This window comes from Panthera uncia, assembly GCF_023721935.1.
Source record: "Panthera uncia isolate 11264 chromosome B3 unlocalized genomic scaffold, Puncia_PCG_1.0 HiC_scaffold_1, whole genome shotgun sequence".
NCBI classification, from domain to species: domain Eukaryota; kingdom Metazoa; phylum Chordata; class Mammalia; order Carnivora; family Felidae; genus Panthera; species Panthera uncia.
The window spans coordinates 112,324,191-112,348,791 of NW_026057582.1; the positions used below are offsets into that span (position 1 = coordinate 112,324,191).

The 24,601-nt window shown below is 51.8% G+C and overlaps 1 protein-coding gene across 2 annotated transcripts; it reads left to right on the top strand.

The window, feature by feature from the left end:
* The first annotated feature begins 5,360 nt into the window (after positions 1-5,360).
* TBC1D21 (TBC1 domain family member 21) lies at positions 5,361-20,575 on the top strand. Of its 2 annotated transcripts, XM_049613848.1 has the most exons (12): positions 5,361-5,411; positions 6,242-6,373; positions 14,207-14,314; positions 14,446-14,549; positions 15,774-15,868; positions 16,412-16,522; positions 16,633-16,733; positions 17,687-17,783; positions 18,157-18,257; positions 19,284-19,400; positions 19,991-20,074; positions 20,413-20,575. In XM_049613848.1, the coding sequence occupies exons 2-12, from the start codon at positions 6,371-6,373 to the stop codon at positions 20,443-20,445; spliced, it is 954 nt and encodes a 317-aa protein (XP_049469805.1). In that variant the 5' UTR covers positions 5,361-5,411; positions 6,242-6,370; the 3' UTR covers positions 20,446-20,575. The 2 variants fall into 2 exon arrangements, with proteins under 2 accessions (XP_049469805.1, XP_049469804.1); XM_049613847.1 differs by lacking the exons at positions 5,361-5,411; positions 6,242-6,373 and adding an exon at positions 7,741-7,938.
* Positions 20,576-24,601: the final 4,026 nt, after the last annotated feature.

The window sequence follows — 24,601 nt, forward strand, 5'->3', positions numbered from 1 at the left end:
ATCCCCGTCCACCGGGGTGAGGGTGATGAGCAGAACCCACCCCTTTCAGGCCATCGCCTGGCCCAACCACAGAGTGAGGAGAGGACAAAAGTTGCCCATGCCCCAGAAAGTAACAGCTTCCAGGACTCCTTCATTAAACTTTCGCAAGAGCCCCTCTCATCTGGGAGTTTCTCCTCTTTTCTTCAAAGCCTGGCTTTAAAACATCACCTTTTACTGAGATCTAAAGATACTATGCCAGGAGGCAAGAGACTAGATTCTAGTAATAGGTCTGTCTTTGCTTTGCTGTGTGACCTTGAGCAAGTTACTGCCCCTCTCTGAAGCTTAATTTCTCTATCTGTGAAGTAGAGTTTCTGTAAATGTTTTTTAGGCCTCGATTTAAGATTCTGTGGTCAAGACCAGTCTTGGCCAAGGTCAGGGTCAATGTGGGTTCAGGTTATAAAATTGTCTTTCTCAGATTCTGTCTCAGAAAATTGCCCCCATAACACTGACTGGCTTCATGTTCTTGACCAGATGTTTTTCTGCAACAATCCCATTCATGGAAAGAAATGCTTTGCCAGCAGAGCAGCATCCCGAGTCTGTGGGATCTGCCCATGAGGGGCAGGAACAATTCCCATGACAGCACTGTCCCCAGCTTGGTCAAAGACTTCAAAGAGAAGCTTGCAGGGCCACTCTGGCCTGAAAGGCTGAAGGAAGAAAGAGTATGGGGCTTGGAGCGGGGTGGAGAGTGGGGTAGGAGTAGGGACAGGACGGGAAGGAGAAACGTCCTGGAACCTTCTGCCTCCAGGTGTTGCGTGCTTATGACGACACCAGATTGGTGAGTTTGGGTCAGGGTCAAGGGAGCCTCTTGTGCCCTGAATGCTGGCTTACTCCAGGCAGGTGCAGCCCCTCCCCAGCTGGGTGAGTGAAAGACTTTGAGACACAGAGGAAGTAAGATCTGCCCTTCAAATCCTGCCTTGCAGAGAACATCCCCCACACAGAGGGCAGAGGCCACGGGAGTCCTGCTCCTCCTGTTCCTTTTGAGAATCCCAGTAATAAGCTGCCTGCATCTGGTCTCTGGAACACTCACAGACCTACTCAGCAGGCCAGATGTGGGGATCTCCCAGAGTCTCCTAGAGTCTGGGGGATAGTATAGTTCCAGAAACGGGGAGAAACAGGGAACGAGGTGGGAAAGAAATACTGCCCGCCTCCTTCTGCCAGGTGCTGGCGTGTGTGAGTCTGGATCCAGAACCTTCTCTGCCCTCAGGACTCGAGGGTGTTGGTGCTGATCTTCAGTACCCTTCTTTACTTCCTCAGTCCCCAGCTCAGTGTGTCCCCTTCTGTCACTCCGGGCACCTGGGGCCCTCCTGCTCTGCCCTGTCCCTCATGAACTCTGACCTCCAAGGGAGTCCCCCAGGGCCAGCCGCCCTGCCTTCATTGGCCCCCTCAGCTTGGGCTTTCTCTGGGTTGGGAACCACTGTGAACACTGCCAATACTGATGCGGGCCCAAGGTGCCATCCCTGGCCCCTTCCCACGCATTCCCCCCTGGGGGCGGGGGCATGTTTGTGTGCACGCACTTCAGAGGGACAGTCTTGCATAGAAGTGAGGTGCTCTGGATAGGTTTTGTGCTGTGTTTGGGGAAGCACGTAAGTGCACACACGCTATAGTATGTGTGTGTGTTTGTATGCACATCTTGTGGGGCTGTTTGTGTTTCCGTGGGTCTGAATATGTTGAAGAGTGGATATTGAAGCACGTGGTCCTGCATTTTAGGGGTGCTGGTGTACTCCCGGATATGAGGAGTGTTGCGTATAATTTCGGAACTTTCACGTAGGAGAATGAGTGGCCGAGAGTGTGAACCCACAAAGGGTTGACCACGTGGCCATGGATGCTGTCGCTGCCTGTAGAGACATATGTGCCTGAGGGCAGTGTGGGTGGAGTAGCTGTGAGATCTGGAGTATCTTGGTCACCGCTTTGCCTGGAGGAGCCTCCTGCTGGCTCCCGCCCTGCTGCCTTTTCCAAGTTGGAGGGTGAGCTGGGCCCTTGACCAGACAGCCCAGCTGAGGTCAAGGGTCAGCAGCAACCTCAGTGATCACAGCTGTCCCTGTGGTCCTTGCTGGCTTGCCCAGGAGGCAAGCAGAGCTGACTGAGGCTGGGAGTTCTCAGAACAGAGTTTCTTGGGTGTGTGTGTCGAGGGGCAGAGGGGAGGGGGGCGAGGTTCAAGGTTAGCTTGGGTGTGCTCTGGGGCAAATAATAACAATGCGAACCACTGCTTGGACAATGCCAGACGCTGTGCTGGGCACTTTACAGACACTATTCAACCTTCACAGCAGTACTATGGAGCAGATATTGTTACCCCATTTTACAGGTAAGGAAACTGAGCCCTGAAAAGCAAATTACTTGCCCTGGGTCACACCACAAATAAGTTTCAAGCCTGGGATCTGAACCCAGGTCTGGCTGACTCTAAAACTCATGCTTCTCTTTTCCATTCTGATCTATAGATTACCCCCAGAAAGAGGGGAGAATGGGGCTCACTTCCTGCAAAACCCACATGTAGCAAACAGATGCGTTTGGAACGTTAGAGGCAAGGATTTCATTTCACATGGGAAGCTTTACACCCCTGGATCTAAGATCCATGACTCCCTGGTGGGGAGAGGGGGAAAGGGGAGTGGGCAGAGGAATACCTCGGGAAGCCCTCTGGGGGCTGCAGGAGGGAAACCCGGAGCTTTGAGGCTGTGAGGACAGTTACTGGCTTTTGTCCACACTGGTGTTCCTGGAGCCTAGGGCACGTGAGGGGCACCCGGCTTGCACTGTGGCGTCATGCGCACCCTAGGGATGAGGGCTCTGGGAAGAGACACGGGTGAAGGGGGAGGCGCTGGCATGCACAGCTGCTCTGGCCTGCACTGGGAGACCGCTCAGTCCCTTCCCTCCCTGATTCAAGCAGCAGGGGAAATGCATTATTTTTGCACTAAAAATTCATCTTGGAACGGATGGCCTTCAGAGATGTAATTAGCCACATTATTTCTCTCCATTAGCAGTCCCTGGAGTTTGCTGGAATTTCTTGTCCTTTTTCCCCTCCATCTCACTCTTTCCATCACCTTTATAAGCTACGTTGTAACACTTCCGCACTCCGTCCCCCAACCATCGCGGCGCATTGTTTTGGGACTGAATGACTAGTTTAGAATCTGGAAGAAGGAGCCATGGCAAACCGCCTCCTCCTCGCTGGGTTGTGGGATCACAGTCCCTGAGCCAGCAAGGGGCGCAGAGATGCCCACTTCTGCCAAAGTGACACAGAGACGGCCCGGCTAGTGGCAAAGCTGGGTGGAGCTAGGAGGTGGCTGGCTCCCTCACTTCTAGCTGGGTGATGCCAAGCAAGTAATTTAACCTCTCTGGGCTTCTGTCGCCCTCACAGGACGGTCAGGGCCAGCACTGACATTCATAAAACTCTTTCCCAGAGGTAGAGAGCAAGCGCCCTGTGGTCTAGATGTCTGCGGACAACAGGGGACTTGTGGGGGCCAAATGATCAGTGGACATGACAGCATAAAAGACCCAGCCATGGCTTGGCGAGAGTCAGAGCTAAGTACTTGATGGTGCCCCAGGAGACTGGGCTGGAGGTCAGGAGTCAGGGAGAATGAGGGTGAGGACCTCTAGGGGGCAAGGCTCCTTCAGAGCAGGAGGGAGTGCCCTGGGACTCAGCCTTACTGCCCAGGGCTGAGTTTCCCTCTTTGGCTGACTATGGTGGCTTCTGGCCAGAGTTGCTCCTGTGGGTTATTTCCGGTGTGCATGACAGCTGGACGGGAGGTAATAGAGGTGTCATCTTCAACTGACTGGGGAGCCAGTGAGGGCTCCCCAAGACCTTGAAAACGACCCAACATGCAGGGGCGCCTGGGTGGCTCAGTCGGTTAAGCGTCTGACTTCAGCTCAGGTCATGATCTCTCGGTCTGTGGGTTCGAGCCCCGTGTCGGGCTCCGTGCTGACAGCTCAGAGCCTGGAGCCTGCTTCGGATTCTGTGTCTCCCTCTCTCTCTGTGCCTCCCCTGCTTGCTGTTTCTCTCTCTCAGACATAAATAAACAATAAATTTTTTTTTAAAAAATGACCCAATGTGCAGCAGATAACCCTTAAGCCCTCCAAAAGCTCAGGGGACTTCAGGGTGGCTGGCTATTTCTCTGGGGGATTCCAGTTTACCACAGTGCTCGGAAGACAGCCATCTGCGTCCCTGGCTCCCCGTTCCCCGCTTCCCTCATATTAGTGACACGTGATGTGCAGCTGTCTCCGGCATTGTCAGAAATACCGTGCTCCATGGGGGCGAGGGCAGGAAACCTGCTGTGGGAAATCTAAACTTATCCTGATTCCTCACAACGAGGGGCAAAGAGAAAAATACCGCTTTAGCATAAAAGATCGCTGGCACTTTGGAATGAAATAAAATCAAAATGTGTGTGATTTATTCCAAGAACTAGCGTGTCCCAGACTTTGACAGTCATGGGTAGGTGTCCTTTGAAGGGGCGAACGGGTAGTTGCTGCAGGGACACTGTCACACTGCATGTCATTGAGTTGTGTTGTATGGCACTGACCTAAGGAGCTTAAGGGAACTTAATTTCTAATACTGGCCTCAACCCACTTTTATGGTAATCCTGGTCCTTGGGCTCCCGGAGAAAGGCAGAGAAACAGAAACTGTCTGGCTCCTGGGATCTTTGAACCTTCACACTGATATTACTACAAGCCTCACGGAAGCAGGCAGCACTTCATTCAAGTCTAGTCCACAGAGATTTGTATGGACACATCCTGGGCATCAGTAACGAAAATGGTGATGCTGAGGTTAACAATAACTGCCATGCACTGGGTGGCCCTGTGCTCCAGGCCCAGGCCAGGCTCTTCATGCACATCGCTTCACCTGCCCTTCAGTTCCGTGAGGTATTATCACACCTCTCCCCTCCCCTGCCCTCCCCGCACTCAGACGGGTAAGAGATGGTGTCTACCTTTGGGGGAGGAGTCCCGCCGCATGGAGGAGAGCAAGAAGCCCAGCAGTGCCTGCCTCCAGGCGCAGCATCTCGACATGTCAACCCACTCATGGCTTGCAGGGGTCAGCATCACCAGGAAAGACACGACTCACACAGGAGCTGGAGGGAACAAGGCTTTGCTCACATAAAGAGATAGATCAGGATCAACTTCAGCAGTGGGCGTTGGTCCGCCGTGGCCAGCGGGTCTCGTCCCACAAGCGGACACAGGGCTCTGATCTACGCGCACCCCTCTCATGCCGCAGACAAAGGACCCCATTCCCTCCCGGATGGGAAGAGATACGGCAGTGGGATTGGCCAGGCGCCACGTGACGCACACACTTAAGCAGAACAGAAGCGCGCACGTTGAATCTGGAACGGAGGCAGGCGTTCCCACAGGAGGCGATAAATCCAGCACAGGCCGTGAGGACTCCCTGTCTCTTGGTAAGGAAGTGTCCCAGGCCCAGAGCCCCCTCCTGAGTGGCCAAGCGGAAGTGGAAAGACTTCATGGCTTTCCCTAGGTGGGACCAAGATCACGTGGTTGGTTGGGCGGCATGGTCAGGAATTGAACCTGGGTTTTTCTGGCACCAAAGCCCATGGGCTTTCTTACTGCATGAGCCCTGCACTTCTGAGAATGAGAGGGTCTTCCCCCCGGCACCTTCCAAGCCTCACCACCACCCTCCTGCCTCACCGCTACACCCATCAGCCAGTGGACAACCAGATCCTCTGGAGAAAAGATGGGCTGCAAGGTTTGCTCCCTCCCAGGACTACTTTAATGCAAATTCTAGCTCTCTCCGCCCTTGGCCCATACTCCAGTACCAAGAATAATATTTGAAAAGCCTGGGATTCTTGTGCCCTGAAGAACCCCCAAGTACAGAAATGTAAAGCAGAAAAACTGGGCTCCCATCAAGGAAGGGGGAAATGCATAAGAGAAAAAGTGATACAGGGGAATCTAAAGAATTTGGGGGATTATGTGAATAAATGGACACAGAAAGGAACCGTTCAGCCCTGGGGAAAAAAGATTGACACTTGTAAATCCCTTGTAAGTATCAGCAAAAAGAGTCCAAGGGATCAAAAACCCTTCCTGCTTCAGCTCAGTGTCCTGCAGTTCCATTGGAATATTAAGCCTCCACGTGGTTGTTCTGAGGCTTTTGTAATATGACCAAACTATCCGGGCTAATTTGGGCAAAGGTTATTACCTACAATTTACAGATGGGGAGCCAGAGGTGAAGGGAAGTTCAGTAGATGATCTGTGGCCATCACGTTCGTTTTAGAAACCACGTCGGATTTAGCGCACAGATTTTCCATCCCCCTGCCAGATCCCGAGCTTGTGGGAAAACGGCAGTCGCTTCTCAGTTGTTGACATCATTAATGTGGAGCAGCAGAGGCATAGATGATCCCAAATGGTGAGTAATGCTCACGCCATGCCTCCTGCTCTGGACGTTTGCTTTGGAAGCTTCTTGCAGGCGTCAGAATGGAGGCACCCGGCCGTGGGAGGCTGCCTCACCCTCATTCCACCCCTTGCCTGCTCAAAGCCGCCCACCCCCTCCTCCATGAAGACCTGGGGGCAGCAGATTAAGGGGAAGAGGCTATAATGCTTTGCTGGGCTGGCATGGCGTGGTGGAGGGAGGCAGAGAATAAGGTGTTTGATTTCAAAGGACCCCCGCGGTGCCACAAGCTAGCAGAACAGTAACCGTAAATGAGACAGCGAATTGTGTCTGCTCGAAGACTCCTGCGTGGCTGCCGATTCATTATGCTAATAAGGATGTGAGAGCCAGAGGTTGACGGTGTTCTGATTTCGCGGCTGGGGGACCCATGGCTCAGGAGGGGGGGAGGGACATCCAAATTTAAGGTCAGAGTCCGAATTCCATCTCCCAGCCCCCGATTCCAATTTAGTTGGTCTAATTACTGCTACCTCCTAATGACTATGGATGCTTTAGGGCCAGATGCCTTTAATGGCCTGGACCTGGGTAGGCGTGCAAGCCATGCTTAAGGTCGAGAAATAGTGATGCTGGAGCCGAGAGGGGCCAACCCCTCAGATTCATTCAAATACGGAGAACCTGCCAAGTGCCAGGCGGCAGAGATTGGCCCCGGGGAGGAAAGCACAAAGGAAATCCGACACGGACCCTGGCCTGAGGAACCCAGGGTTGGAAGGGAGAGAAGACATGGAACAGAAACCTCTGCTATGCCTTCAGAGAGGACAAGGAGACGAGATCTAAGAGAGATCCATTCGTTCTTCCATTCAATTAAATCCTTCATTCAGTCGCGCAGGCCCCTGTCTGAAGTGCGCTGGATACAACGATAGGAAAAACCGGTCTCTATCCCCAGAAGCTACCATTCAAATACTGACTCTGAGTCACCAGGGAGTTTTTCAAAACACAGTACGCCAGGTCCCCCACCCAGACCGCTGATTCTGAATCTCTGGAATTGACACGCAAGAAACCTGAAGCTCAGATTCTGGGTGTCATCCGGGTTTGGGTACTGATCTGTGGGATAACAAGGGAAGGGAACCCAGAGGAGGGATAGCCAGAGACAGGGAGAAAGGCTTCCTGGCCCACCTCTCCTAGGAAGCCTTCCCTGACCTGCCCAGCACATCGGTCTGCGCGTCCTGTGACCCCAACCTCCACACATCCTGTGTGTCCTGTGATTTTTCGGGCTGACTGGTCATCTTAGTTCCTGGATGTGCCTTACTTCTGAGGCTGAGTGCTCCCAGGTTCCAAGGTCACTGTGACGAGGGTTCCAGGGGCCTTGTGACACATGCTGGCTGGTTCTGTTCAGGCGTCAAGGAGGGGCCCAGTTCCCTCTGGGAATGCAACTCACCCCCCCAAAAGAAGACCGCCTTCCCCTGCATCAGTTAGGGCTCCAAGTGAGCTCTGGTCAAAAGCTGCTTTGAAGCCAGACCGCAGGGGCCATGACCACCCTCTCTCCTGAAAATAGCCTCTCTGCCAGGTGGTCAGCCTCCTTCATCCTGGTGCGTGTTCTTCATCAACTCCAAGTCCCTCCCTCCCCAACTTCTGGTTTGCATTAGGGCCACTTTCCCCTGCTGGGTGGGTAGGACTAGAACCCTGAGCTGGCCTGGAAGGTTGAGCAGGGTAGGATGTACCTTGATCTCACATTAGCACTAACCACAGGACTGAAAAACACAGGTCGTCTTTCTCCCTTTCACCCTTCTCTCTAAGCCAGTTACCTTTCCCTGTATGTGATATTCTAACTTTAATGAGTTTTGGGTTTGCAAGTACAAACTTGTAGATGCTGATAAATTTTCCTTGGCGCTTTTGCCAACAATTTTGGTATGCTGCCACCAGGTGGCAGTAATGTTTTTGTTAGTAGGCGGTTTCAAGTCCACTTAATAAAATGTATCTATTCATTAAAAGGCAGCCTCAGTCATAAAAATTTTCCACACAGTGTATTTTTTAAAATCATAATAACTGATTATAATGACCTTAACCAATCTTAAGTTTCATTAATCATACGGATTAAGAGAATGATACATTAAAAAAAGCAGAATTGCAAAATGAGCACCTTTCTCCCTGAGTTGTATTTTATTTTTTATATTCCTTTTTTTGTTCCAAGTTTTTGTTTTAAATTCTAGTTAGCTAACACATAGGGTAATATCGGTCTCTCCCTGAGTTTTAAATGTTATTGCTTTATTGCAGATTACTACCAGGTCTTGATTGGGATTTTCTTTATATCTCTATTCATTTCTCTGAATGTAGAGAGTGATAATTATAAAATAACAAACTGCCACATAGCCTTTATTATGTACAATGGCTGTTCTAAATGCTTTACTTAGAGTCCCTTATTCTCACCATAACCATATAGGAGGTGTAGGATGCTATTGTCTTCATTTTATGAAAAAGTTGCAGCACAGAGACTAAGCAACTTGCCTAAAGTCACACTGTTGTGTAAAGTCACACTGTTAAGTGGCAGAGGTGGCATTCTACATCGGTGACTCTCCAAATGTGGTGCCCAGAACTGCAGCATCAGCATCAATGGGGAACTTGTAAGAAATGCAGACTCTTGATCCCCAGGTGACCTGAACCAAAAACTCTGGAGGTGAGGGCCAATGATCCGTGTTTTGACAAGAACTCCGGGGGAGTGTGATCCAGAGCTAACTTTGAGAACCAGTGTTTTAAACCATTCATTTAATCGTTCTGCTATATGGATGATCCACCCCCACACCTGGGTTGCTAATAATCACCCAGGTAACTTTCAAGTTGCATATATGCTTCCCCCCACCCCAATTTTAACATTCCTTCCCTCCTTGGGCCACCCTGCTCTCCCCTGGGTGAGAATCACTGGCATGATGAGCCACTGTTACTATTGAGAGCATGTCTTGTCCCTCAAGGGAACTGGAGTGGAAGCGGCTGGGAACCATAAGTAGCCTGTGACCCTTCCGAGGCCTACTAGGGGCTCTGTCCCTATGAGTTTTCAGAGCAACATGGCATCAGGAACCCTCCTGGAAAGTTTGCTTTATCCTCCAGTAGCTTTCGTATTTTGTAAGAATGCTAGAGAAAAATCTTCAACCCAATGAAGCAGAATAGAAGGAGGGTGGGGAGATGTATGCCTACAGCCCGGGCCTCCGGCAGGAGGAGGATGTTAGAGAAACGGAGCCACTTAGGACTCCTACTTCTGGCCCCCCTCTCTAGAGGAAACGTGGCCAAGGTGTCCCCAGGTTTGCTGGTGGGGAGTTTTAACCTACTTAAGCACACCATGGAGGTGGGAGATTTTCACAACGGCTCCGTCTAGCAGTCCTCTTCCTAAGAGACCAGGAAAAAAAGCTACTGCAGAGCTAAAGGGTATCCAGCACCTCATGGACTATGTATCTCCCCTCCTGGATCACCAGGTAATTGTACCCAGATGGTGGTGCAGGGTGTTACCAGTAAGCGGAGCCGGGAATGGGCGAATGTGGGAGTAGGAAGATGAATTTGAGAGATTATTGAGTTGACAGTCTCTATTACTTCGAAGGACCCCAGATACAGATTCTGGTCTCTGATTTCCGGCATAGACAGGTGGTGTGAATATACTGGAGAAGAGAGGGAGGGGCCCCCTGTGTGGAAATTTTCCCTTTAGGCCTCTGCAGGTCAACAAGCTTCTTGTGTTTGTCCTTGGCTTGCTAGCAAATGTCTTAGATGTTCTTGTGGTTGCCCTGTAGTTTGTTTAGGTTTTGCCCACAGAAGTGGTGGACATAGAGAAATTGAGCTTCCTGGAAGGAGAAATCAGTGACTTTTTCTTTTCTTTTTTCTTTTTTTAATGAGAGAGTGAGGGCGGGGGAGAGGGGCGAGAGAGAGAGAGAGAGAGAGAGAGAGAGAGAGAATCTTAAGCAGGCTCCGTCCTCAGCATGGAGACCTATGCAGGGCTCAATCCCACAACCCTAGGATCATGGCCTGAGCCAAAATCAAGAGTGACACTCAACTGACTGAGCCGCCCAGGCACCCCACAAGTCAGTGGCTCTTTGTAAGCAAATTCAGCCATGGCAAAGTAGGAGGATGACCAATTGTTGCAGGTAGAGGTTTAGTAATATAAATTCAGTGAGCACTCGGCAAACACCTTCTTGTGACATTTCTAATTATCGCTGCCTTATTGTGCTGATGCCATACCTCTTATTATGGTTTCTGTGCACATTACTTACTTTGCCACCCTTTCATCGCATTTGACCCTTTTTTCATATCTTTGTTCATCATTTATTTTTTAACCTTTCTACGACATTAGATTTTAAGGTATGCCTTTTGTTAACAGCTTGTATCAGGTATCAGGTATGTATTTTCCATTCAAATGGAAAATCCTTGCTTTTTACTCTCCCTGGTAGCATGGGATTGGGGTTAAACTCCCTGATTCTTGCACCAAACAGCTCTGGGTTCAAATCTCAGCCCTAATATTTACTGTATGACTTCAGATATACTAACCAACCCTCCTCCAGCCTCAATTCCCTGATCTGTAAAACAGTGTAATAACCACACCTACCTCACGGGTGGTTGCAAAGATTAAGTGATAAATATAAAGTGCTTAGAACAGTGCCTGGCACCTCATCAATGCTTCGTAGATGTTTACAACTAACCAGAGAATTTAATGCATTTATTTTCATAATTGATTTCTTTGGGTTTGTATCATTTTTTACATTTATGCTTTTCTTAATTCCTTGTTGTTTCCTGTATTATTTACTTTTATTTTTAAAGGGGATTAGAAGGGAAATGCCTTGTTCCTATAAATCTCTAATTTTTTAAGTAAAAAATAAAACAAACTCTTCTGACTCTATCCTTCAATCTAATAAAAAAATTAAATTTATAGTTAAAAATCTTCCTACAAAAAAATACCCTAGGCCTAGATGGCTTCATGGGTAAGTTATACCAAATATTGAAGAAAGAAATAATATCAATTCTATCCAAACTATTCTAAAAAATTTTTAAGTGAGAATACATCCCTGCTCATTCTATGAACCCAACATTACCCTGGTACCAAAATCAACGAAATTATAAGAGAAGAAACTTGTCTATATCAGGGCTGGTAAACTTTTTCTGCAGAGGTCTAGATAGTAAGTATGTTAGTCTTTGTGTATCAAATGTTTCTGTCACAACTACTTAACTCTGCTATTTTAGCATGAAAGCAGCCACAGACAATACATGAATGAATGGGCATGACTGTGTGCCAATAAAGCTTTATTTAAAAAAAAAAAACAGGTTGCAGGCCAGATTTGGTCCATGGGTTGTAGTTTACTGATTGTTGACCTCTATAATAAATCCCATGGAATCCCACAAAAGCCACTAGGACTAATAAGGGGGCAGAATACAAGATCAATATACAAAAATCCATTGTATTTCTATATATAGCAATGAATAGTTGGGAAGTTTAAAAACACCAACTTTTAAAATAACATCCCCCCCAAACCAAAATAGTTAGGGATAAATCTGACGAAATATACGAATAGCCTATATACCGAAAATTATGAAACAATGCTTAGAGACATTAAAGAAGATCTTAATAGACGAAGAAATATACCATGTTCATGGATCAGAAAGCTCAATATTATTATCATTGCTCCCCATATTGACCTTTAAATTCAGCGCAATCCCCATCAAAATCATAGCTGTCTTTACTGTAGAAATTGACAAGTTGACTAAGATTTATATGGAAATGCATTGCTAAAGTCCATGCATTCCTTTTTATAATTAAGGATCCCAGGACACAGCCCAACTTTGCCTATTCCCTCCTGCTTCCTGCCACAGTTCATGCTGAGTGTTGCAGTCTGAGTACAGGTTTGGAGAACATGATGGCAGTTGGAGGGATGGAACCCTGGCTTTGGTCTGCCCAGACAACAGTGTCTGTGCACTTGGGACATGACATCAGGACAGACCCCGCTCCCCAAGGTTAGGCCATCTCCAATGAGGGTGGGATTTTTCTGATATCTTCTTGGGCCCACATGTCCTATTTTGGTTCAGAAGACAGAGCATGTTTGAGTTAAAAAAGGTGCTCAATCCATCCCTATCGAATGTGGAGTCGGTAGATTATCCCAAATCTGGGCCTGTGGGCTCTTATTGTTTCATTTCCAGTGCTGAAGGGATTTCTAATAGCTTGCCTCTCTCTCGTGATCAGAGGACCAGTAGCATCAGAAACCTCCTGGGGGCGGGGCGCCTGGGTGGCTCAGTCGGTTAAGCTTCGGACTTTGGCTCAGGTCATGATCTCGCGGTCCGTGAGTTCGAGCCCCGCGTCGGGCTCTGTGCTGACCGCTCGGAGCCTGGAGCCTGTTTCGGATTCTGTGTCTCCCTCTCTCTGACCCTCCCCCGTTCATGCTCTGTCTCTGTCTCAAAAATAAATAAATGTTAAAAAAAAAATTAAAAAAAAAAAAAAGAAATCTCCTGGGGGCTTGTTAGAAATGCATCACCCTGGGCCCCAACACCCGACCTTCTGAGTCAGAATCTGCATATTATGAAGATCCTCAGGTGACTCATATGCAAATTTGAATTTGAGTCACACATGTGCATATTCAGGTGTACTCAGGAAGTTGGGAGTGTATATATCAGGTAAGTCTAGTCACCTGCCAAGCTCTGTCCATTAGCATGTCTTCATGTCTGCAGTGTGGCATTTCAAGACACGCTTCTCTCCAATAGAAGATTCCTGACAGGAGCTCTTACCTTCTGGTTACTGTCTTATGAGCATTTTTAATTACTTTGCATGCAGCACACTCTTTTCCCCCCATATCACACACACACGCGCGCGCGCACACACACACACACACGCGCGCGCACACACGCACACACACACACATCTCTTATGTAAACCAGAAACCACTCCTTATGGTGAATTGTTTTACTCTTCCAAGAAAGGCAAAATGGAGCCCATGGCTGTGTTTAATTTGTGCTTATTTTATATTTTTCCATTATCAAAGCAGTAGACATTATTGCAGAAAAGTTCAAAAATACAAGAAAAAGGAAAAATATTATGTAGAATCCTATTTCTCGAAGACAATCACTCTTGCTTTTAGTGGGGATTTTGGGTATTGGTGGGGCTTTCTTTTCAGTTTTTTTTCTACCAGAATCTTAATCATGTTAATTCACTCTATATTAGAGTATATGAGGTGTAGTTTTTATAATATATGACATAGGTATACAAGGAGGATAGCACATAGAGAAGATAGAGGATAGATACGGAATGTGTAATTTTGTATTCTGCTTTTTCTGTTAACATTTAAATTTTTCCAGATTATTATTCATTCCCTGTCAGCATCATTTTTTTATGCCTCACAATATTCCATTGAGTATATAAACTATAGTTTATTTAACTATTCCCTTATTGCATAATGTTTAGAGCACGTGCGTTTTTCATTTTGGTAAGTAATGTGCAATGAAAATTATTGTGCTTTCAGCATTTTTGTATAACTTTGCAGTAATTTCTTCAGGATAGATTTCCAGAAGTGAGTCAGAGACTGGGAACTTGACTCATATTACAAACTCCAGAGTATAACATTGAAAAAAGCACACTTAGGGGCACTTGGCTGGCTCAGTTGTTTGAGCATCCGACTTCGGCTCGGGTCATGATCTCATGGTTCGTGAGTTTGAGCCCCACCTTGGGCTCGCTGCTGTTAGTACAGAGCCCGCTTCAGATCCTCTGTCCCCCTCTCTTTGCCCCTTCCCTGCTTACACGCTCTCAGAAATAAATAAAACATTAAAAGAAAGGGGAAAAAAGCACACTTAAAAGAAAAGCCAAAGCTTCTTAACTAAGGCTGAAGTGATTGTCCTTGCCAGGTGAAGAGAAAACCACCCATTGACAAGACGGAATGGGATGCCTTCTTTGATGAGAACGGTCTGTTGGCCAAATCACGAGACTCCATTTGTGTTAACATCCTGGAAAGGGTACAATCCCCAAGGCCTTGCCCTGGCACTGGGGGGCATGGGTGGGCAAGAGGGCAGGCAGGTGTTTGGAGAGGCCCTTTCAGCAGGCACCCCAAGGGCCTGTGACCTCTCACCTCTCACCCACACCTCAGGGTCTGCACCCCTTCGTGAGGACAGAAGCCTGGAAGTTCCTCACGGGCTACTACTCATGGCAGAGTTCCCAGGATGAGCGGCTCACGGTGGACAGCACAAGGAGGTAGAACATTCCAGATCCTGTCAGGGGAGGGTGGATGGCAGTGCAGGTGGGATGGAGTGCCCACCCCAGCCTGGCAAGTTCAGTCTTCTTCCCTCCGATGGATTTCTTATTCTGAGAGACAAAACCCCCATGTGCTCCCAACCCAGGGCCTGAACACGGGAGGTGCCAGCACATTCCCACCCAGCTCCATTTAGCAGCCCACACACTGCCCTGCATGGGCTTCACTCCAGCAACTCCTCTGGCCCGCCACCATCCCATCCCATCCTTCCCTAGAGCCTGTGCGCCTCTCTGAGCTGAAGATTCACACACAAGAGGCCAGTGGAGAATGATCCAGGGCCGTAGGGGAACTGAGGCTCCGCCTGGAATGTTCTATTCCTGACAGCCCTGACAAGGCCCGTATTAGTTTCCTGAGGCTGCTGAAACAAGGCACCACAAACCGGGGGCTTTGCAACAGCAGAAATGTATTTTCTCGGTTCCAGAGGTCGGAGGCCCAAAAGCAAGGTGCCAGCACAGCCACGTTCCCTGATGTCTCCAGGGGACAACCCTTCCATGCCTCCTCCTGCTGACTCTGGGTGTTCTTCCAGTCTCTGCCTCCATGGTCGCATGGCCTACTCGCCTTCTCTCTGTCTCTCCTTTGTGTGTTTCTGTGTGTCCTTGGAAGGACGCTCGTCATTGGATTTAGGGTCCACCTGGATAATCTAGATTGATCTCATCTCGAGATCCTTAATTACATCTGCAAAGGCCCTTTTAAAAATAAGTTCACAAGCACAAGTTTCGGTGGCTAAGGCGTAGACATATCTTTTGGAGGGCCACCATTCAGCCTCCCACGTGCCCTAAGCACGTTCTGGTAATGGACACTAGACACTGCCTCATCCAATCCTTCCGATTCTAAGGCGGAAGTGCCAGTATTCTCCCCATTCTACAGAGGAGGAAACTGAGGCTTAGGTATAGTGATGTCCACAAGGCCTGACCCTAGTTGCAAACACCCAGTTATTAATTTGTGGAGCCAGGATTCAGGAGCAGCCATGGGACCCCAGAGCCACAAGATCGAACCTGCCTCCATGCTGCCCTCCAGGAGCACATTAGAGGGTGGTTAGAGCTGGCACCGGTGGGGATGAGAGGGGGCATCACAGGGTGCAGCCTCCTGGAGAGTGCTCCGCAGAGTTCCCTTGATTTGCCGGGAGGGGGAGGCTGCCTCTTTCAGCCTCAATTCTGTCTTCACAGGAAGAACTACGAGGCCTTATGCGAGATGTACGAAAAGATTCAGCCTCTTCTGGAAAACCTGCACCGGAACTTTATGAAGACTCGGAATAACATTGGTGAGCGGAGTTGGGTGGGCAGGGCGGGGTGGAGGGGGGGGCTTGAAGCCATGCCTGCCCCCTCGTCAGTCATGTCCAGGGGCCGATGGGTCCCCTGGTTCCTGGGAGCTGCCTCCACAGGGGCCTGGAATTTTGCTGGCTAAACCTTGGTTAGCCCATCCCCCATCTCTGCTGGGGGCCCCTAGATGCCCAGCACCATTTTCCCCCCGGGGTGATTCCTATTCCTGCCACTTCGCCTTCATCTCTCCCCTTTGGGCCTTGAACTAGGCTAGATTTCAGTTGGACAGAACCGGAGGGGTGGGATGGGGGGACATTCCTGGCAGAGGGTACAGCCTCGTCAAAGATTTGGAGGTGGGGACACGGCCGAACAGCTCAGGGTATGGTGAGGGGTAGAGCCTCATGGGCAGATGTAGGCCGATGTACTTTTCACAGCCCCCTCCCCAGGGTGCCTTGGGTCTTACCCTTTGGGGGAATGAACTCATTCATGGCCCCCCTGCTGGAGGTGATCTGGTGCCCCCTACCTGTCTCTTTTCCGCAACCTAGCATATGACATTCAGAAACTCTACCACAAAGACCACCTAGGCAACGTCCTTATCGACAAGAAGAGACTGGAGAAAATCCTGCTCCTGAGTTATGTCTGCAATACCCAGGCAGGTGGGCCACGGGGCTGGGCCTCCCCGCAGCCCCCTTTTCTCACTTCCTTCCTGGAATCCCTTCCCTGCCCCCACCCAGCCCCTCCTCACTGCCCTCCCCCTCCACCCCAGAGTATCAGCAGGGTTTCCACGAGATGGTGATGCTTTTCCAGCTGATGGTGGAACATGACCATGAGACCTTCTGGCTTTTCCAGTTCTTCCTGCAGAAAACGGTGAGGGCTGGGCCTGAGTTCAGGGACCACCTCCCTACCACTCCCCAAATAACCCCTTGAGGTCAGGCAGGCATTGGCAGCCCGGCTGTTTCCTTCAGCCCTGAAACAGCCCTCAGGGTCCCAGAGGAGCCTGGACAGGCAACACTAACACCAGTGAGGTTTTGGGGGACAGTGCTGTGTGTGTTGTAGGCATCGGAGTTGAGGAGATGGCTAGAAAGGTGCTCTGGGTCCAGCTCTCCCCAAACTTTGAAAGAGTGTAACTGGCCAGTCCCAGTGAAAGCTTCCTCTCCTGGCATTGCCCTCCCCAAACATGGCTCTGCTCCCACAAATCCTCCATGGCTCCCCATCGCCTCCAGAATAAAATCCAATAACCTTGGCCAGGCAGTCAAGGACGATCTTTGCCCTTGTCTCTTGCTGCCCCCTTCACACGCCCTGCACTTCAGGCACAGCAGGGGACTCTGTACTCCCCAGATGTACCCCACAATGACCACGTTGAGGGCTTTTAAAGTTGCTGCTCCCTGGAACATCCTCCCTGGAAAACCTTTCCTTATGATCTGTGAGAGGCTGTTCAGCATCTACCCTCACCCCTCTCTCCATCCCTGCAGCAAGGTGCTCACTGCTCTTTCCTTGTCCCAATTGGTTCTGACCCACAGCATGTGTGTAGAGGCAGAATTGGATGCGTTGCACGTGAGCCACATCTGGAACATCCCTGAATCCCCACCGCACACACACACAGGTGCATCCACATGTGCAAACAAACACCCCTACAGACACAGATCACATAGACACGCCCAGACCCAGGCATCCAGGCTCATCCAGAGGCATGAGCCCAGCCTGGAGCCAGCCCCGCGCAGGGCCTCCAGAACCAAGATGCTGTGAAGCAGGGCTGGCTCTTCCGGTGCCCCCACACGGAGAGAGGTGCCGTTTCCCTCCCTCCCACCCATCTTTCTCAGGAGCACAGCTGTGTCATCAACATCGGAGTGGGCAAGAACCTAGACATGCTCAACGACCTGATCGACTTCTTGGACCCCGTGTTTGCTGAGCACCTAAGTGAGTGGACCCTCCGCCTCCTGCAACAGTACGTCGCCCCCCCCCTGCCACCAGGGCAGGCATGAGGGGGCACCAGGACCCAGCCCCAGGCAGCCGGGCCCACTCATGGTGGGCGGGAGCGGGTCATTTGGTCTTCCCTCCAGGCCCTGGGAGCACGGTTCACCCAGATGGCCTTGGCATCCGGACAGTTGAAAATTCACCCCAAACAGTCTCCAAAGGCGGTTGGAACAGTGAGGGCCAGGCATTTCGTACTTCCCCAGCGTGTTGGCGTGCTGTCGTTTCGCCCTCTGTGTGCCTTTGCTCTGTCACGTGAGCTGTCCCTGTGTTCTCCGACCACGGCCTCTGGGCTGACGCCCCTGTCTCTTCTGCACAGGAGGGAAGGGTGCCGGGACCGTGCGGTCCCTCTTCCCCTGGTTCTGCTTCTGCTTCCAGCGTGCCTTCAAGTCCTTCGAAGATGTCTGGAGGCTGTGGGAGGTGAGGCCTCCTTGGACAGAAGGGCTAGGCCCCACCCCTCCAGCATGCAGCAGGCAGCCCTTTCCCTCGCCTCCCCTTTATTGCTGGCCCGGGATGGACTTTGGCAGCTTGGGGTTTACTGGGCCAGCAACACTGCTCCCGCCTCGTGGGAGGAGGCTGGGACATCAGCTGGTCCATCTGTTCATCCAGGCCCACCAGCACCTCCTGGAGGGCAATCAGGGTGGAAGGAGGGGCCTCTGGCCAGTGTTGGGGGTGGGGGGAGCCTGGCCTGCTTTCCCGCCACCCTGCCCAGGTGGGCCGCCTTCTGCTTTGCTTCCCCAGCTGCCCCTTCCTCTGCCTTCCCCTCCATCTGAGTGCTGTTTCCCTACTGGCCCCTCACTCCTGGAGAAGGAGGGCCCCCCACCAAAGGGCAGGTCAAAGGTGCAGTTCTCTGCTCCGAGGCCCTTGGGCCATCAGCAGATGAAGCTCTCTGGGAACGGACCCACCACCCACTTTCTGCCCTGCCCAGCCCAGCCCAGCCCAGCCCAGTCCTCAGCCTGGCATTCAGTGCCCCCCCGAGTCAACTCCCACCTGCCTTATCCCTCCCTCACGGCCTGCTGGTCTCCATGCCCAAGTCCATGGCCACCCCCAGACCTCTGCTGACACCCCTGGATCGTTGACTTCTCATCAACCGTTGCTTTGCCAAAGCTCCACTCAAATGCTACAGACAGTCACCGGGTCATTCCCTCACCCTCTCCTCCCTCCCTCCCTCCCTCCCTCCCTCTTCCCCTCCTTCCCTCTCTCATTCTCTCCTCCTCTTCCTTCCCCCTAGCTAATGAATTCCCTGAAGCCTTTTTCTCCAAGCCCGCAGTAGCCTCAAGACCCCCGCCCGAGGTAGCACTTGAGGGAATGAGAGAGTCAGTAGTGAGGCCCAGGAACGGCTGACCCCGGGCGGGTGCCTAGTCAGCGGGTGGGTCACCATCCTCGGTAGGCTGCGGTCTCTGGCTGGCTGCGGGGCCCAGGCTGACACTCACCGGCCACCTGCAGGTTCTGCTGACGGGAAAGCCCTGCAGGAACTTCCAGGTGCTGGTGGCCTACAGCATGCTGCAGATGGTGCGCGAGCAGGTGCTACAGGAGAGCATGACCAGGGATGACATCATCCTGGTGAGCGCACCCGCCCTGGGGCCAGGCCAGCCCTTCACCCCTGGCGGGAATCTGTCATGTCCTGAGCACTGCGCTGGTGCTTCTGTAGAGCAGCTCCTTTAAGCCTCACGACAAGGCTGATGCAGTGGGACATAACCATCCCCAGCACCCCTGTTTAGCACAGGAAGAACCCGAGGCCTTGAATGCCTCTTACTGTCCGCGCTCGCTGCCTCACAGTTAATCCCTTAGCCCTAGGGTCCTCCTGCGGCAAAAGACAGAGAGTTTTCTGGCATTTCAAAAAAGCAGCTGAGGTCTACGTTCAACACACTCTAGGGTGGCAGCCCGATTGTAAAACGGGTCCTCCTTAGAAGCCCCTGCATCACTCAGTGGAACCCTGGTACTCCCTAGAGCCCAGCAGGAAAGCTACATTTACCATCTCCCTCATATATCAAGTTCCAGTGGTGAAATATCAGGCACTGTGCTGGGCTGGTTGGAGAGAGATCAGGTGGCCCCAGTGACTGCCATGGGCAGCCGCCTTGTCCCTTGAAGCGGGAGGCAGCCGCCTGTGCCCAAGGAGACCTGCTTCATCCCAGCTTCCTCTCTCTGCACAGGCCTGCAACAACCTCATTGACCTTGATGCTGATGTGCTGATCTCTGCTGCCTGCTTGATTTACGCTGAGCTCATCCAAAGAGATGTAAGTTGCCCCGATTATTTGTCTTCCTCCTCCAAGAAGCCTTCTCTGATTTCCCAAGCCCAGCCCAAGCACCAGGCAGGCATATTCGGCTTCAGAGACACAGTTTGTGTCTGGTTCTTTGCTGCTTTCCATCTGCAGCTCCTGCCTCCCCAAGGAGACTGCACTGCCCGAGGACACGGCCCTCGCCCCTGGTTCCCTGTGTCCCTCCCAGTGGATCAGGCACAAGACTGAGCACCCAGGGGTTCTGTAGAATGTCACTAGCTGGACAAACGTGAAGAATGAGCTCAACAGAACAATGTCTGTCCACCTCAATCTGCCAGAACCCTCCTCTTCCCCAGGCTCCTCAGCCGTTAAAGGATTTCTTTCTCTGAAGACTCTCACGATGGACAGATGCCCTCAAAGGACAGAAGGAAGGTGGTGCTTCAGCCATGAAGTCTGACGGGGTGTTAGGGTGAGAGTGTAGGTAATACAACTACAATAGAAACAGACTCTGGACTCACAGTTTGTGGTGGGCAGTGTATCTCCTGGCGACACCTGATGGCAGAGAGGATTGTCTGATAAGAAGAGAGGCCTGGGGGGCGAGAAGGGCCATCACGAGCTGGAGAGAGGGCAGGCCCACTAGGGAGACCTTGCGGGTCACAACTCTTCCACAGCTGAGGGCTTTCCAAGGCTACAGTGGTTCCACACTCGGACGCAAATGGGTAAGGATGTGACTTTGAGAGCCTCCCTGCCTCCTGTGGAAGACAAACTGAACGTGTCTAATAGGCCTGATCAATCCCCGAGACCAGGTCCCGAGAGGAAGGCCTGACCACACGGCTCTGCACGCACGACCCGCGTCTTCCCCCTTCCTCCCAACACGGCGGCCACACATTAAGGTGTTTTTCCAGGGCTTTCCCCGGTTGTCTGAGAAAGGACACAGCCCAAGTCTCTGGCTAGCAGGCCATTCCCCAGGACAGGCCATTCCCCTCCTGGGTTCAAAGCCTCCCGGTCACGTGGTCCCTTCTCAGCCTGGAATGCATCCGCAAACCAAACTCTTTTCTTCAGCCTCACTCAGTTTCTCCAGAGAACTGTCCCCTGGCCCAGGCATATCGATTGCCCCCTGGAGCAGAGTCTCATGCTGGGTGCCCTCCCCAGGCCGTGCCACAGCCCTGAGCCCCCTGCCCAGCCTGCTGTGCCCTGGGGGCAGACGTGAAGATTGGCCAGAAGGGGCTGAACCTGCAGAGGGGCTGGGGCTGGCCTGGTGCCCCCATATCTGCTCTGCAAGCGTGTTCATCTGCTTGCCTGTGCACACATGCACGCACACACACACCCTTGCCCAGGGGTTACACCTTTTCAGAGGGGCTGACGGATGGGCAGGAAGGATCCACCGGTTTTGCTGTGACCCTGGCCCTCAGAAGGAGGCATAACTATCCTCCTCACTCTTCCCCAGCATCCCCCTTCTCTCCCATCCTGTCATTCTCAGTGACTATCACTCAAAAGGCACTACGTCACCAACTAATGTCTGGTCTCCTTCCCTTCAAGTGACAATCCCCATCCATGGCTGGCTCTGAGTCTCTTGGCTGCTGTATGTCTTCTGGGGGTGGGGGGTGTTGCTGAAGAGTGCGGCCCTGTTCCCCCACCAGCGTCTTTTCTGCATGGCCAAAGAGCCAGTGCTTGTCGGGCAAGAAGGCACATGGCTAAGTTCATGTACTACGCTTCTTGGGTTTATGTTCCCAAGACAGCTTATTTAAGTAACGGTTCCTGCATGGAATACAGTTCTCCAGAAACAAAACTGTGTTTTCATTTTACGAAAGAACCAGAGTAAGAGACATTTCGGCGCGCGAACCGTGACCTTGGGGAGAGTCCATAAACACGGGAGATGTGCTGTTCTTAACGCGTCCTTTGGCCTGGTAGCATTAGTTGGCCTATGATTGTTGGCTCAGACGTATACACAATGCCGGACATCTATTCCAAAACCAAAATACTCAAGAAGTCACTCTCTAGGCTGATGGTTTTCAAACCTGTTTTTAAAAGCGTGTGTTTTTAAGACCACCGTTATACAATTTTCCTCAGGAGCCCAGTGTTTGAGGTTTGGGTGGGGAGTCCAGGGCCCTCCTCCCCGTGATCTCCCTCAGGCCCCTCCTCGACCCTCGCGTCATTCCCTGTGGAACCTCTGGCCTACTGGGAGCACGTTTGAAACCTCTGTTGGTGTTACACATGACCTGGATTAAGTCCCGACCCTGAATTGATCCAGGGTCAGATAAATTCCAGGCTATGTAGCGATGGGAGTAAAGATCTTAGAAGAGCGGACTTTTCTCGGCTCATCTGCAGCACCCCTGGCCGGTGGGGTGTGGATTAGAATCGGCCCACTGTGCTGCTATGCATATCACTGGGACAGCCCAGACTTCTCCTCACTTCGTTTATCACTTTATCATCCAGTGTTATGTTTTTCTTAGTAAGGTCCAGACCAGAGATAGAACTATGGGAAGCTCTGGAATCCTAGAGCCTGGGGCATCTGGCTGGCTCAGATGAATGCCTGACTCTGGATTTTGGCTCAGGTCATAATCCCAGGGTTGTGGGATTGTGCCCTCATTGGGCTCCATGCTGAGTATGGAACCTGCTTGAGATTCTCTCTCTCTCTCTCTCTCTCTGTCTCCAGAGGTGGTTCGTTCTCCCTTCTCTGCCCACCTTGAGTGACCCCAAGCCTCACCCTTTGTTCCTGGAGCCAGGATAGTGGCTCTTTACCCACTAAGAGCTTTGCAGAGGCAGCATGTATAAAGATCCAAGTACTCAGGGCCGCAGAGCCTGTGTTTCAGACTCAGAGGGGGAAAGGAGGTGGAGGAGGCCCACAGAGCCTGGACCTGGGCTGTGGCTACAGACCCGTGTCCAGCGAGGGGGAAGGGCTCCCCCTAGCTGCAGGAGGAAGCATGTAGCTAGTGAGGGGGATGCAGGGGTGGGTGGTTCCACTCCCCAGGACCCAGCCCCAGTGACCAGACTGGAGGCTGGAGCACTGGCCTGTGAAGAGGACAGTGAGAAAGAAGGAAAAGAAGGAAAAAGAGAAGTTTTAGCAAATGGAGGGAGGGAGTGAAATAGGAGGGAATATGAAGTCTCTTCCTCAGCTAACTAACGCCTGCCACTCACATCACAGACCATCCACAGAGCCAGCAATGTAGGTGGAACATGGCAAAGTGACAAATGGCACCTGTGTAGTGATCCTCAAGGCCACTGCTGCTCACTGATGTGTCTCCCAGACCCCTCCCCCCCGCCCCCAGACCCCATCATACATTCACACTGCAGCTTCCAGGTACCCCTGGAGATTTTGTTGTTTAACCGGATTGGGATGTGACTACGTCTGGTTTGGAAACGTCTTCTTTTTGTCTGCTTTTCAGAAAAAGGCCGTTTGGATCCATCTAGACCAAAGGAGCTCTCCTCCTCCCTGACTGCAGGCACTCGCCACCCCCCAACACACACACTTCATTCAATTCCTCACCTGAGTCCTTGCCTGTTCGCCCCTACGCGGACCAGCCGGTTCTGGAACTGCTGGGGGAGGATAGGTGACGACCTGCCCTCTGACCCTCTTCCTTCTGGGCGGATACAGGCTAGGGTCTGCAAGGCCAGAGCTCATCAGTGCCGAGGCTTGAGCCATGGTGGGAGGCCATGCCTCGGTGCCATGGCCAGAACCCCACCAAGTAGCCTGGCCCTCAAATCTGGAGCTGCAGCCCCCACCCCAGAGGACAAGGGAGCACGTCTTCCCAGATCCCACCTTCCCACTGATCCCTGAGGAGCCTGAAGCCCCAGAGGGAGGGGACCATGACAATGAGGAGTGGGCTGGAGCTCCCGGAGGTCAGGAACAGGGAGGGTGCTGTGGCCCTAACCCTCATGGTTGTCACAGCTGCACTTGTTGAGTGATTACTATGTCCCAAGCCCCGTGCTAAGCGTGTCATAAGCCTTCTCTCCCATGGCCTCATTCAGAAGACAGACACCATCACTACCCCCTTTTTCCTGGTGAGGAACCAGAGGCGCTGGGGTGCATGGCCCACGATAGCAGAGTCAGAATACGAACGCTGGCAGGCAAACCCGGGAGCTTACACTGTTAACACCACAGTACTGGCTCTGGGGCGGTACCCTGTGTTCACCTCCTGGGTGCCTGCTCCCAGCCTCACTCAGGTGTGCCGTCTACCCCATGGCCCACACCCATCTCCCGTCCGGTCCTCTGTCAGACCCCCCACCTCACAGGCCACCCCTGCCCTTGGCAACTGAGGACTCACGGGGGGTAGGGCTGGACAACTGGGGAACATGCCGGAGACTCTGTGCCACTTCCCTCAGCCTGCCCATGCCTGCTATGACTCCCGGAAGTTTGGAGAAGGCCAGACCAGAGCCATGTTTCCCACATCTTGTTTTGCAACCAAGTTCAGGTTACTCCGGTCATTCCTTCTATGGGGCGAGGGCTGAGCTGGGGCTCTGGGGTTATAAGGACGTCGGTGCGCAAGGGTGAACGTGAGGACCCAAGAGGGGCTGCCGAGCCTCTTTGCCAGGCGCAAAACAGTG